The sequence below is a fragment of the Drosophila ananassae genome, chromosome XR, assembly GCF_017639315.1.
Source record: "Drosophila ananassae strain 14024-0371.13 chromosome XR, ASM1763931v2, whole genome shotgun sequence".
NCBI lineage: Eukaryota > Metazoa > Arthropoda > Insecta > Diptera > Drosophilidae > Drosophila > Drosophila ananassae.
Window position 1 is genome coordinate 2,545,735 of NC_057932.1, and position 14,653 is coordinate 2,560,387.

Here is a 14,653-nt window from a genome sequence, read left to right on the forward strand (position 1 = left end):
TACAAATATTAATTACGTACATTTTACGATTGATAAAACTTAGAAGCATTTGTTCATCACTAAGTCCAAAAACTTCATTTAATCTCTTGTATATATTTGCTTTTTGTGCCTGTTCACTACTATGCATTTTGCGAACTTGGTCCAAAAAACTTAGAATTGCAAGCTCAAGTTTTTCGCAACCAGCTTGGGGCAAACGAGTATCTGTTAAACTTATTAATTGTAAAACTCTAATTACTAGATCGGCATCCATAGTGTCTTGTTCGTCGCTTGTCGTTACAGTAAGGCGGCCCACAATAGCCGATCCAATTATATACACCAACCAAGTTAATTGCAACTCAAGCACAGTAACATCATTAGGATTAGAATTGGGAATCTGCGCCAGATTTTCATACTCACGAGCTTTCACGTCAAAGTGTTGCACTAAAAGTCGACATGTCTTATTATACTCGCATCTTTCAATTACTGACAATTGGTCTAATTGCTGTTGCACCATACAAAGGTCATCTAATGGATCTTCCAAATTGTCTCGCACAATAAGAGGAACAGCATCTATTCGTGATTCAATATATGCCTTGACAACTTCAGGGGTGTAGGTACCAAGTAAATGTGGATCAGGAGACTTGACGTATGGGACAGAAGCTACCATCCGTTGCCACAGAGTAAGTAAATAATGAACACTATTTGGCGCAAAAAGCCACAACTGAGGAAGAAAATGATTATTACTGATATGTTATGTTACGCATTTTATTACTTTTTAATACATACATGCAATGATTGAACGGTAAACTTAGCAATTAGCTCAATTGCTTCTGGGTAACAAGACACTGCTATCAATTCACCTAATTGATAATTTGATTTAAGGCGAGCAAGCAACCTGCAGAATTCGTGATAGTTTTCAGGGTCATTTAAGCCCTTAAAAAAGAAAAAAGTAAAATAAATGTTAGTTTTTCAAAAATAAAAAAAAAACAAGAAAGAAAAGCTAACGTCGGGCGGAGCCAATGTGGATAGACCATTGCATTTAAGTAGCCTTTAATATGATTAGAAAGGTATCAGATCGGATATGGTTACCGATATTGAAAAGAATTTCGTTATTAAATCAACTTTCTACAACATATGTTGGAAAAAGCCCCAAGCATCTTTGAAAATACTAAGTGTAATGGTACCAGCTTTTTGATAGCTTCAATTAATAATCCAAGAGTTCATTGGTCACTCAACAAACAAAACCACTTAACAAAACTAGGTAGCGGCCCGCCAACAAAACAAGGTGGTTGCTTGGGCGCAGAAGCCCTACCAAAGCCCTACAAAGAACAACGAAGCGCATGCGAATATGGGAGAATCAAGGAAAATGGAACTGCTGATATCGAGCAATTAGTGAACCACGGCGGCTAGTTACATTGAGAGACCTTATTAGTGATAATTACAATAACACAGGCCAACAGCAAAAAATCTCCACGAATAATTTCACCTGCTCCATATCCTTTAGGGTACCCTAAAACAAAGTCCAAAACAAACAGCGGTAAACCTAAGGGAAATTGAACAAATTTTACCATATATTAAATTATGTAGGCCGTGCACTTGCGTTGACCATCATTATTTTTAGTAAATATAATTTTTGAAACGCATGTGTACCAACTCAATTTAAACAAGAAGGGAAAGCTAACTTCGGGCGAAGCCGAAGTTTATATACCCTTGCAGTTGAGTCGCAGTCCGCTAGGTGGCGCCACGCATCTTATATTATTAGATATATAGCGGATCGCATATAGTCGGCCGATCCTTATGAAATTTGGCATATCGAATTATTTTGCCCAAAGAGGATTCCATTGAAACTCCCATCCTTCTAACTTGAAAAACAACCAAGTTATGGCATTTCCGATCAATCAGTTATATGGTAGCTATAGGATATAGAAGGCCGATCCTTACGAAATTTGGCAGATCATATAAATTTGCCCAAATTAGAATGCATAGAAAGTCCCATCCTTCTAACTTGAAAAACAACGACGTTATGGCATTCCCGATCAATAAGTTATATGGCAGCTATAGGATATAGTCGACCGATCCCGACCGTTCCGACTTATATACTGCCTGCAAAGGAAAGAAGGGTGTGTGCAAAGTTTCAACTCGATAGCTTTAAAACTGAGAGACTAGTTTGCGTAGAAACAGACAGACGGACATGCTCATATCGAGTCAGAAGGTGATCCTAATCAAGAATATATATACTTTATAGGGTCGGAGATGTCTCCTTCACTTCGTTGCACACTTTTGACCAAAATTATAATACCCTCTGCAAGGGTATAATAATGATGGTTAAAGCAATTGCACGGCCGGTAAAATTCGATCTATATCTTTTCTTAGGGGTATCGCGGAATCTGTGGGTAATGGAGACATCGATATCTATGATAAATTTGCCCAAAATCAAATCCACAAAAATTCGGTCCCCCATGCATAAAAAACACCAAAGTTAAAGCATTCCCTATCAAACAGTTAGATGAATTCTATATGGTATAGTTGACCAATCCCGTCCGTTTAAAGGAGCAAAAGAAAGAAGGGTGTGTGTGCCGGATATGCTTATATCGACTCAGGAGGTAATCCTGATTAAGAATATATATACTTTATAGGGTCGGAGATGTCTCCTCCCCTGTTTTTTGACCAATAGTATAATACCCTCGGCAAGTGTATAATAATATACAAAATTGTACAGTCCTTACGCTGGGTCCGTCGATCATTCTGCGAAGGGATATCTGATTGATTGTCTTCAATGTTTGGATAAAGTCAATTTTGCAATAGATATGTCACACATCCAGTTATAAAATGTTGCAAAATTGACTGCAATAGATATGTGAAACATTTTATAACTGGCATTCTTCTAAGCTTAAGCAGGAAGAGCTTTCGCTCTGCAAAGACAGAAAAACTTAATCAACAATGAGACGAACATCCGCTCTTATCACAAGAAAAAATGCTTATTTCAACCACATTTATCCACAGAAACAGCCACAATTACAACCCTCAACCAAACACTGAGATGGCACACTCGCTCTCTTATATCCATCCATTAGCAAAAATTAAGTACATCCAATCTAGAAGCTGCAAAATCTCTTGCACCGTCGAATCTCTGTTGAGAAACCACACAAACGACTGGGGCAATCAACATCACTTTTAAAGATATACAACTCAACAAGTCCTATTCGGTCAATAAACATGAACCATCTGCAAAAAAATACACCCCCATACGGAGACTATCGCCAAAAGAAATTAATCCGTAGCTTGCTACCCAGTCTTGAAACAATAAAAAGCACCAGATACACCATTAATTACCACACCAAGAGTTTCTATTGCTCAGGCGCTTTGTAACAACGACGCAACCCACGTTTCAACCACCAATTATAAAAACTCAGCAAGCACTTTCTGAGCCAAACCCAAACAGCTTTGAATCGATGCTATCTATATTTTCGCGCGGTTCCCACTGCATACGTCCCATAGGGACGTACATAGAAAGTCCCATCCTTCTAACTTGAAAAACAACGACGTTATGGCATTCCCGATCAATAAGTTATATGGCAGCTATAGGATATAGTCGACCGATCCCGACCGTTCCGACTTATATACTGCCTGCAAAGGAAAGAAGGGTGTGTGCAAAGTTTCAACTCGATAGCTTTAAAACTGAGAGACTAGTTTGCGTAGAAACAGACAGACGGACATGCTCATATCGAGTCAGAAGGTGATCCTAATCAAGAATATATATACTTTATAGGGTCGGAGATGTCTCCTTCACTTCGTTGCACACTTTTGACCAAAATTATAATACCCTCTGCAAGGGTATAATAATGATGGTTAAAGCAATTGCACGGCCGGTAAAATTCGATCTATATCTTTTCTTAGGGGTATCGCGGAATCTGTGGGTAATGGAGACATCGATATCTATGATAAATTTGCCCAAAATCAAATCCACAAAAATTCGGTCCCCCATGCATAAAAAACACCAAAGTTAAAGCATTCCCTATCAAACAGTTAGATGAATTCTATATGGTATAGTTGACCAATCCCGTCCGTTTAAAGGAGCAAAAGAAAGAAGGGTGTGTGTGCCGGATATGCTTATATCGACTCAGGAGGTAATCCTGATTAAGAATATATATACTTTATAGGGTCGGAGATGTCTCCTCCCCTGTTTTTTGACCAATAGTATAATACCCTCGGCAAGTGTATAATAATATACAAAATTGTACAGTCCTTACGCTGGGTCCGTCGATCATTCTGCGAAGGGATATCTGATTGATTGTCTTCAATGTTTGGATAAAGTCAATTTTGCAATAGATATGTCACACATCCAGTTATAAAATGTTGCAAAATTGACTGCAATAGATATGTGAAACATTTTATAACTGGCATTCTTCTAAGCTTAAGCAGGAAGAGCTTTCGCTCTGCAAAGACAGAAAAACTTAATCAACAATGAGACGAACATCCGCTCTTATCACAAGAAAAAATGCTTATTTCAACCACATTTATCCACAGAAACAGCCACAATTACAACCCTCAACCAAACACTGAGATGGCACACTCGCTCTCTTATATCCATCCATTAGCAAAAATTAAGTACATCCAATCTAGAAGCTGCAAAATCTCTTGCACCGTCGAATCTCTGTTGAGAAACCACACAAACGACTGGGGCAATCAACATCACTTTTAAAGATATACAACTCAACAAGTCCTATTCGGTCAATAAACATGAACCATCTGCAAAAAAATACACCCCCATACGGAGACTATCGCCAAAAGAAATTAATCCGTAGCTTGCTACCCAGTCTTGAAACAATAAAAAGCACCAGATACACCATTAATTACCACACCAAGAGTTTCTATTGCTCAGGCGCTTTGTAACAACGACGCAACCCACGTTTCAACCACCAATTATAAAAACTCAGCAAGCACTTTCTGAGCCAAACCCAAACAGCTTTGAATCGATGCTATCTATATTTTCGCGCGGTTCCCACTGCATACGTACAGCCCACCTCCCGCCCAACCGACCGAGGGGCGCCTGCCGCATAACGTACGGCTCGAATCGCGGGAATAAATTCGAGTTAGTATAATGAGTATGGTATATAAGTTTAATAGAAGGATTATAAAGAAAACGAGGAAGAATTAGTATGCTCTTGTAGGTAATTAAAAATGGAGGTTTTCAAATTTGACAGGGAAGAAAGAGAAATAATATTATACAGACCATTGTAGTTCGAAAATAAAATCCTAAGGGGATCATGCTGTGCATATGTCGATCTACAATGGCTTAAGAATAAAGGACTAAAGTTTCTGGTCCTTCTATTCGGAACGTTAAACTGTAAGCGTGTTAGTAGAGCTGGCTCTCTACAGCACCATTAATAAGGTTGTGTAGGAAAACGACACCCAGCATTGTTCTACGATTTTTTAAGGAGGGTAAGTTTATTAGTAGGAGTCTACTATTATACGAAGGTAGGTGAAGATTTGCGTCCCAGTTAAGTCCCCTAAGAGAAAATAAGAAGAAGTTCTTTTGTACGAATTCTATGCGGTCTTGATGAACACCGTATTGGGGACACCAGACACATTACCCGTACTCCAGTATCGGGCGGACCAAGGATATATATAAATAAGCTTTTAGTAATATAAAGGTCGTTAAATTCTTTAGCCCATCTTTTAATAAAACCGACAACACCTTTAGCCTTATTAACCATTGAAGAAATATGGTCGGAAAATTTAAGTTTTATGTCTAAAAGGACGCCAAGATCATTAACCTGAGTAAATTTTTCTAAGGCAATAAGAGAGATAGTACGAAGCCTGGTGAGGACTAGTACGATAAAAAGACATAAGTTTGCATTTTGATCCGTTAAGTATTAAGTCATTAACTAAACACCATTTTTGAAAATTTTCGAGATCCGACTGGAGTCTGTTTTGGGCAGACGGGAACTTATATTGCAGACAAAGCTTAACATCGTCTGCGTACATTAGTACTAGCGCGTTCGTTAAGGATGAGGGCAAGTCATTTATAAAAAGAGTGAATAGTAATGGACCAAGATGGAAGACGGACTAAGCGGGAGTATTGATTTTTAAATAACACTCTCTGTGTTCTTCCATTTAAATAGCTGGAGATCCACGTAATGAGGTCGGTTGAGAATCCCAAAATATTTAGTTTACTCAACAAGAGTGAGTGATTAACTGAATCAAATGCTTTACTAAAGTCTGTGTAAATAACATCAGTTTGAAGTCCCTTTGTAAGACATCTAAAACAAAGGATGTCAACTCCAATAGTGGTGGTAGAGCGACGCTTAATGAAACCATGCTGACATGGAGAAATTATTGATGAGCATACGTGTTGCAAATGAGGAGTTATTAATTTTTCGAATAACTTTGGAATCGCTGACAATTTTGAGATGCCTCTGTAGTTGGCAGCATCGGATTTTTTCCCCTTTTTGTGCAGAGGAATTATGAAAGATTCCTTCCATTTAAATGGAAAAATCGAAGATTCCAAAGATAAGTTAAAAATTTTTTGAAGAGGTTTGCACAGAGCCCTAACACAGTATTTTAGCACACAGCCTGGTACTCCGTCGGGGCCTGGCGAAAAAACTGGTTTTACCTTTTGAAGATCCAATAATATATTGTTTTCAGAAAGAAATGGAACAAATATACGATTAGCTGGTTGAATGTTGTAAGCGTATGGCTTATCTGAAGTTTTAGGAGATAAATAAGTTGTTTGGAAAAATTTTGCGAATAAATCCGCAATGGCCTGATCCGAAGTCGCTGATAAATTTTGATACGTAAGTAGGGAAGGAAAAAATACATGTTTACGCTTCGTGTTAACAAAGTTATAAAACTGCTTTGGATCCTGAGTGAACTGAATCCGACAGCGGCGAATATAATTTTTATAACATTCGGCGTTATGCACGGTCAAATTTAGCCGAGCTATTAAGTATCTTGAGAAATCTATGCTGCTACAGGTTCTTTTATATTTATTTAAAAGCCTGTCTTTATATGTTTTTAATTTTGTTAGGCACCTTGTAAACCAAGGGGGATTATTTGTAGCGGACGGATATTTCCACGACACACTTAAGTAAAAAAATGAATTTAATGTCAAATAAAATTTATCTAGGATGATATTTATATCATTGCATGCCAGAATATCGGACCAGTCAAAAGTATCAATTAATAAATTAAGTTTACGAAAATCAGCCTTACGAAAACAACGAATCTTCTTTGATACGCAGGAAGGCTTCTGATTGACACCAGAATTGGTTTCAATTGAAACTTCAAGCGTAGGGTGGTATGGATCTTCAGGGGTTGAGAGGGGCAAAGCTCTGGAAAGTGTGGTACTATCTGGATCAGATACAAAACATAAGTCAAGAAGCCGACCTAACGAATTTCTAACATGGTTGATCTGGCCTAGGGACAAGTCAAAGATGCCCGCCGTGAAATCATGATGGGTGGAAAGTGATAAGAAAGTTAAATTTTCAGTAATTGACCAATTGAGTTCTGGTAAATTAAAGTCGCCAAGAACTACCAGAAGGTCAATATCTGACATAAGATTGTTAACAGCCTGTATAGCCGACAAGTGATCGGCGGCTCGGAAGATGGTGGGATGTAAGAACATGTAATAAACAATGATTGAGCAGACAATATGACTTTAACGCAAATAAATTCGAAATCACCAAACTCTGGTAACTTTACCTCTTCAGAAAGGAAATTGGAGTCAATAGAAATTAAGACTCCTCCTCCTCTTCGCAGAGGTCGGTCACGTCTAAAAGTGGTGTACCTACTTGGAAAAACTTCGGAGCAAAAGATCTCCGGCTTTAGCCAAGTTTCAGTAAAGACTATTATATGGGACGCAAAGGAAAGACTATCAGAATAAAGTTTAGGGAGCTTGCTACGTAGGCCCCGACAGTTCTGATAGGTAAGATTGATAGAACATGTTAGTTTTTTGAAGAGTCGGATTGGACAGATGTTGGGAGCTTGACTCCAGCAGGCTTCGAATTTTTTTTCTTAACCTTACTCGGCTGATGCTCTTGTCCAAATATGTCCTCTGGCCAGAAGCCAGGCGAACATATTGTTACAAACATCGGCACTGGCACACGTATCATGAAGGATGACATGCGCCTCGAGTAGGAGTATTTAAATTTCCTAATGTCTTCCACTCTAATAACGGCCTTGGTTTTGGCTTTGATATAAGCCGAGATATCAATCTCCGAGGTATCGGGGGCTAGCCGTGAGACAAATATTTGTCTAACAGGTGGTATTACCTGTAATGGTTTTGGTGCCACGGTCGGTAATACCGCGGCATCAGTCCGTTCCGGGGGTCCGGGCGGCGGGTTACCATTTTTAGTGGAAGCTATGGGGGTTAATTCAAGGGTATTCCTGGGAATCACTTGGAGTGATGCCATGGAGGACAAAGCAGACAAATTTTGCTCAGCTACGGTAAATTCGGGTGCTGACTTTTAATTTACCGTCCCTGCTCTTGGAGTAGCAAGGGAAATGAGCGGCTGCATTATTGCGGGAGGATCCAGCTGTTCCGCGATTACTGGAGCTGCAACTTCCCTAGTAGCAGATTTTTTCCGCTTAAGAGATTTATTCAACAGCTGAAGGCTATTGAATTGAACATCCAGCGCACTGAGTTGATCGTTGATTTTTCGGAAACCAACGATCAAATCTTTAAACCCACTTTTGGTCTGTCGCATGAATGATCTCATTTCATCTTGGACAGCTCGGCACCCACTGCAGCAATAATGGAGGCCAACACGGCGGGATATGGCATCCGAGACAGATGCAGTAAGGCCAGCTCATTTGGCATGTGAGACACTTTCGCACAGCCAACAATAGATGCTGGCCTGGGATGAAGATTTCGGCTTATTGCACGATTTTAATGAGCAGACAACATTGTATTCCATTTTTAAAAAATTACAAATTAGCAAAAATGAATTTATAATTTTTTAAATTTTCTATTATTATTATTATTATTTTTTTTTTTTTTATTTTGAGCAAATTAGCCTTCAACCACTGTACCAACTAAGGTTAATAAAAGGTAGGTAGAGGAGGGAGTTAGTGAAGAGAGCTACGGGAGAGCGCCAGTGTAAAGAAATGCGCGCAAAAAGATAAGAGCAGAATTAACTGCAAAAATTAAAAAGGCAGAGAGTAAAAAAGAAGCAGAGCTATATTTGGATTGCGACTTTTTAATTTTATTAAATGCTCACCCAAGTATGGCACTGCACAAGCGCGTAGCGATACGGGTATAACTTTAATATTAAGACACAATATTAGTAATGAAAACCAAGTGTTTAAATGAAGGTTTCAAACCCGCGTTTGGCAAAAATAGAATTTATCGCAAGCGCAAAAAATAATCACGACCGTTCGCTATGAAGTGAAGGAAGAGAGTTCAGTATATTATAGTATATTAAACAAGAACTCATGGATTTAATGCGGCCAACTTTGCAAAATCTAATGTGTTACTAGAATATTCTGATACAAATTCTAGTTTCCCAGCAATCCAAATAATCAGTGTCTTCGCGCGGTTCCCACTACATATAGACAGACCACCTCCCGTTCGAGGGACGCTGCCGCATAACGTACGGGGATAAATAGAGGGGATAAATCTGAGAATGTTTAAGAGTAGAGAAGGAATAGTAAGTTAGTGGAGAAAAGTGACAAGATATAGTAGAGACCATTGTAGTCCGAACATGATACCCTGAACGGATCGTGTTAGGCATATGTCGGACTACAATGGCTAAGGAGTAGAGGACGACAGCTTCTAGCTCTTCTACGAGGAACGTTAAAATTTAAGCGTGTTAGTAAATGCTGGCTGTCTACATTATCATAAATAAGATTATATAGAAACCAGACACACAGTATTGTTCTACGGTTTGTTAATGATGGTAATTTGAAATATATAATAGTTTATAAAGTTTTTGTTACGTACCGGTCATTAAATTCTTTTGACCATCTTTTAATAAAACCAAACACCCATAGCTTTATTTACCATAATGGATGTATGGTCGGTAAATTTAAGTTTCAAATATAATAAGACACTCAGATTGTTGACCTGAGTTAATCGTTCCAAGGCGTTCCCACAGAAAAAGTACATAGCCTGGTAAGGACTAGATCGATAAAATGACATGAATTTACATTTCGTTCCATTAAGCTTTAGGTAATTCGCTAAACATCCATTTTGAAATTTATCCAAATCGGATTGAAGTCTAGATTGTGCGTTTGTGCGTAATATATACTAAAGACAAAGCTTAAATCATCAGCGTACATAAGTACAAGTGAATCAGTTAAGGAAAGGGACAAGTGGTTAATGAATAATGTAAAAAGTAAGGGTCCAAGATGGCTTTCTTGGGGCACCCCAGATGTGACGAGGTAACATCTTTAAAGAAGACACGTTGGGTTCTCCCAGATAAGTAGCTCGAAATCCAGATAAGAAGATCAGTTGGGAATCCCAAAAGACTGAGTTTACTTATAAGAAGCGAATGGTTAACAGAGTCAAGTGCTTTACTGAAGTCAGTGTAAATGACGTCTGTTTGTAAACCATTCCGGAACCCATCCGTGAGAAACTATGTTACCTCCAATAAGTTGGTAGTGGTGGAGCGGCGCTTCATGGCACGGAAATATTATTGAACTAAGTTTTGAGATAAGTTTTTCAAAAAGCTTTAGAATTGCTGACAATTTAGAGATGCCTCTATAATTTGCAGCGCGGGTTTTTTTCCTCTTTTTTATGCAGCGGAATAATGTAAGATTCGTTCCACATAAGGAACGAAAGATCGAAGTATCCAGCGATAGATTAAAGAGTTTAACGAGCGGTTGCACAGTGCCTCGGCGCAGTACTTCAGAACACAGCTATCGGTACTCCATCAGGGTCTGGCGAATACACGGGCTTGACCTTAAGAAGATCCGATAACACACCACTTTGATCGAAAGATGGCCAAAAAAAAAGGCTGATTGGATATTACAAGTGTAGGGCTGAGCTGGACTGCTGCTAGGTGAATACATTGTTTGAAAAAACTGCGCAAAGAGATATTTAATGTTTTAATTTAATGGATTTAATGTTGTCCTAAATTGGACCGAGCTACTAGGTATCTTGAATAACTAACTGAATAGCCAGATAATTTACGTTTATTTAAATGTCTTTTCATGACGTTCTTTGTATTCAATATGTGCGTTGTATACTAAGGCGGATTATTTGAAGCGGACGGATATTTCCACGACACGCAAGCGTCAAAAAATATATTAAAAAATGTTTGTAAGGCAATGTTTATATCTTCATACGCCAGTATATCGGACCAATCAAATTTCGAAATTAACTGAAATAAAAATGTGTTTCGATGGTGAGATCACCAGCAAGGGTTTTAGTGCTGTCGTAACTAATACTGCGGCATCAGTTCGTACAGAGGGTCTAGACGGTTGATTAGCCTGTTCGGTGCCTCTTAAGTGGGTTTGAATTATTGGGTCTGGTGCTACCACCTAAAGCGATGCTACAGAGGACAAATCAGACATATCAGGCTGAGTAGGCTGAAGATTATTACCACAAGCACATCCCTAAAAGCGGATTTTCTACGATGTGGCGACTTATTTAGTAGTTGAAGACTACTAAACTGTGTATCGAGCGCACAGAGTTGGAACGATCTCATTTCTTCCTGAACAGCACGACAACCGTAACAGCCAAAGTGGAGACCAGACCTACGTGAAATGGCATCCGAAACTGAGGCCGTGAACCCGGCACACTTAGCGTGTAAAACGTTTTCACAGAGCCAGCAGTAAGTGGTAGGCTGGGAAGAGGAGATTGTTTTATTACAAGACTTCAACGCACAGACAAGTTTAAATTCCATTATTATTAAATATTTAAATAATGAATTTATTATTAAATTTTGTTTTTATTCTTGACCACTAAACCACTGTACCAGGGAAACGAAAAAGAGAGAATAAAGAGAGCGATTAATGTGGGTTAGTAAACTGCAAAATACAGAGATAAGAATCTCTATTGAGCGAGAATAGAAGCAACACCGTAAAAGATGAAGAAGCCAATCAAGGCGATGTTTGGAAGAAAATAAATAAAATTATTTTAAAACCTCCAAATATATCACTGCACACGGGAAGCGATACGAATGTTCGAAATGTAAAAATTTTTTATAAAAATAAAAATAAATAAATAAAAATAAACACCGGATTCTTTAAAGTTAATAAATAAAAGATTTGATAATAACGCAGTGCGCACAAAACAACACGTCCGTCCTATTTAAGATAAAGAGAGGGAGTGATTCCCTACGAATATTCATGTCGAATGCTATTACCGTTTCTCAACATAAACACCTCACAATGGCCGCAATGTTATGATATAGATATCATAGAATGATCGGAAAAGCCATAACATAATAATGTTTTTTAAGTTAGAAAGATGGGACTTGTTACAGATTCCATTTTGGGAAAAGTTATTTGAATGATCTGATCTTATCTGATTTGCCAAATTTCATTACTAGGCCGACTATATCTTATAGCTGTCATGTAACTGTGCGATCGGAAATTATAATACCCTCTGCAAGGGTATAAAAATGCAAACCTTCGTGAAGAAAAATATTAAATTAAAGTGTTTGATGTTTTTAGAGTTTCGGTTGAGCTTTCTCAGATTAGTTTATGTTTTTGAGGTCTGTCAAAATTCACTGGGAGTTTCTCCGTAAAAGCCTTAACTTGACACAACTTTGACAAATATTTTTCTACACAAAAATCTTCGACATAGCCGTGAGGTAGCGCTTCCGCATAACAAATAAAGCGTGTTGTTTTCGAATTCAAACTAATAAAATGGTTATTTGTTATTTCTTTTGATTTTTTCATAGTTGCGTTTATTTTAAGTCATTTTTATACCCTTGCAGAGGGTGTTATAATCTGGTCAAAAGTGTGCAACACTGTGTAAACGATATATATTCTTGCTCAACATCACCCCATGAATGGATATAAGCATGTCCGCTTGTTCGTCTGTCAGTATCTACGCAAACAAGCCTCAGTTTTTAAGCTTCAAAAAAAGAGCACATCCTTCTTTCCTTAAAAACGAAGGAATCAGTAAACTATATCCTATAGCTGTCATGTAACTGATTGATCGGAAAAGCCATAACTTTGGTGTTTTTTAAGTTAGAGAGTTGGGATTTTCCACACATGTTATATTTGACCAAAATATCTTATGGCATAACTTACTAAAGTTGTGTAAACTAAATTGATGTAAAATTCGTCCGAATCGGCCTATTGTATCCTATTTGATCGGCAAAATTGCGCATTGCTTAAACATATGTATAACTATATACCTATGTATAAATAAACTGCATGCAGTGCATTAGTAGCTGGCCATCATCTGCATGAGTGCCTCTTTGCTAATTGTCGCAGTTGCGGAAGGAGGCATCACAGCCCTCTGCATTTTTTTTGTATTGGAGACTTTCAGCAGCCAGCCTTCATTAGAACCAGTAGGCGCTTCCCCATCTACGGCGAATGCACTAATCGCCCACGTTCGTAGCGGTGATATATCTTTGCTGGCTACAGCGAACATTCTCGTTCGGAGCCGCGCCGGAGCTTTTGCTCGTTGCCGAGCTCTATTAGATTACGTGATCACGTCCCAACTGGCTAGTGAGCTACAGCATCGGAGATGCAAATCTCCATTGATAGCCTAGTTGCAGCTTGAATGTCTTCAGTTGGAATATTCCGGTCAACCTCACTTTAGTTGATCCAAAGTTTTTCCGGCCACAACGTATCGATTTACTTATTGGAGCCAGTTTATTCTATGAGCTGCTGTGTGTTGGGCAAATCCAGCTCTCAGCTGGCCTACCGTTGTTGCAGAAATCCCGACTTATCTGTGTTGTGTGTGGAGGCGGTTCATATGTAGAGGGAAGGTCATTCCTGGCCACAGCCCGCAGACCCGGCTAGTGGCCTGTGGCCACTCTCGGTTGAGAAAGTGGTGCTATAACTTTTCTGCAGTGCTGTCTGATGTGCCGGAAAAAGAGCATGAGTTTGATGTTGACTGCAATTTTACGAAGACTCTGGGCCTCGCTTGGAATTCACAGATAGATCGATTGCTATATTCGTTGGAAGGGCTTCAGTCAACCTCCAAGCACACCCAAGGAATCGTCCTTTCTTAAATCAATTTGGCAATTTGATCCACTTAAACTTGTTGGTCCTGTCACTACGAAAGCTACGATCTTTCTCCAGAAGCTATGACATGAGAAGTTGTCCTACAATGAAAGGCTTCGTCAAGCTCTTCACTTTGGGAGTTGATTTGTTGCTGATTCTGCTATAGTCTATCCTGGATTCGGAAGGAGCCCGCTCGCTCTAATGTTTTCGTCCCCAATCGGGTTTCGACAATCAAGGAGTTGACCAGAACGATGGAATGGCGATATGGATCAACGTCTTTCAACCCGACCGTCGCGAAAAGACATACTGTCTCTTCCCGATGAGTAAATTGATGATAATGCTCATGGTCCTGCGTTTTTTCTTAGAGCTCAAGATCAGTGGCCAGCAGCGGTTACATCTGAAGGACCCACTCCAATCTTCAGACGTTGACGTGAAAGCTGGTTCCAAGTACGCTAATTCGTTGCCAGCACTGCAGCGGGTATTCGCTTATGTGCACAAGTTCTCACAACGAGTGCACCACAAGGGTGTCAGTGACATATAGTCT

The 14,653-nt window shown here is 39.0% G+C and overlaps 1 protein-coding gene across 8 annotated transcripts in view; it reads right to left on the bottom strand.

Moving 5' to 3' along the window:
- The window catches only part of LOC6495015 (ran-binding protein 16), a 454,675-nt gene that overhangs the window by 276,166 nt on the left and 163,856 nt on the right, over window positions 1–14,653 (bottom strand). For all 8 annotated transcript variants that reach the window (XM_032456116.2, XM_044717376.1, XM_032456117.2 and 5 more), the window contains exons 6-7: window positions 766–912; window positions 21–700 (exon numbers count right to left, since the gene is read on the bottom strand). In XM_032456116.2, coding sequence (XP_032312007.2) covers window positions 21–700; window positions 766–912 — 827 coding nt within the window. The remainder of the gene's footprint in view (window positions 1–20; window positions 701–765; window positions 913–14,653) is intronic.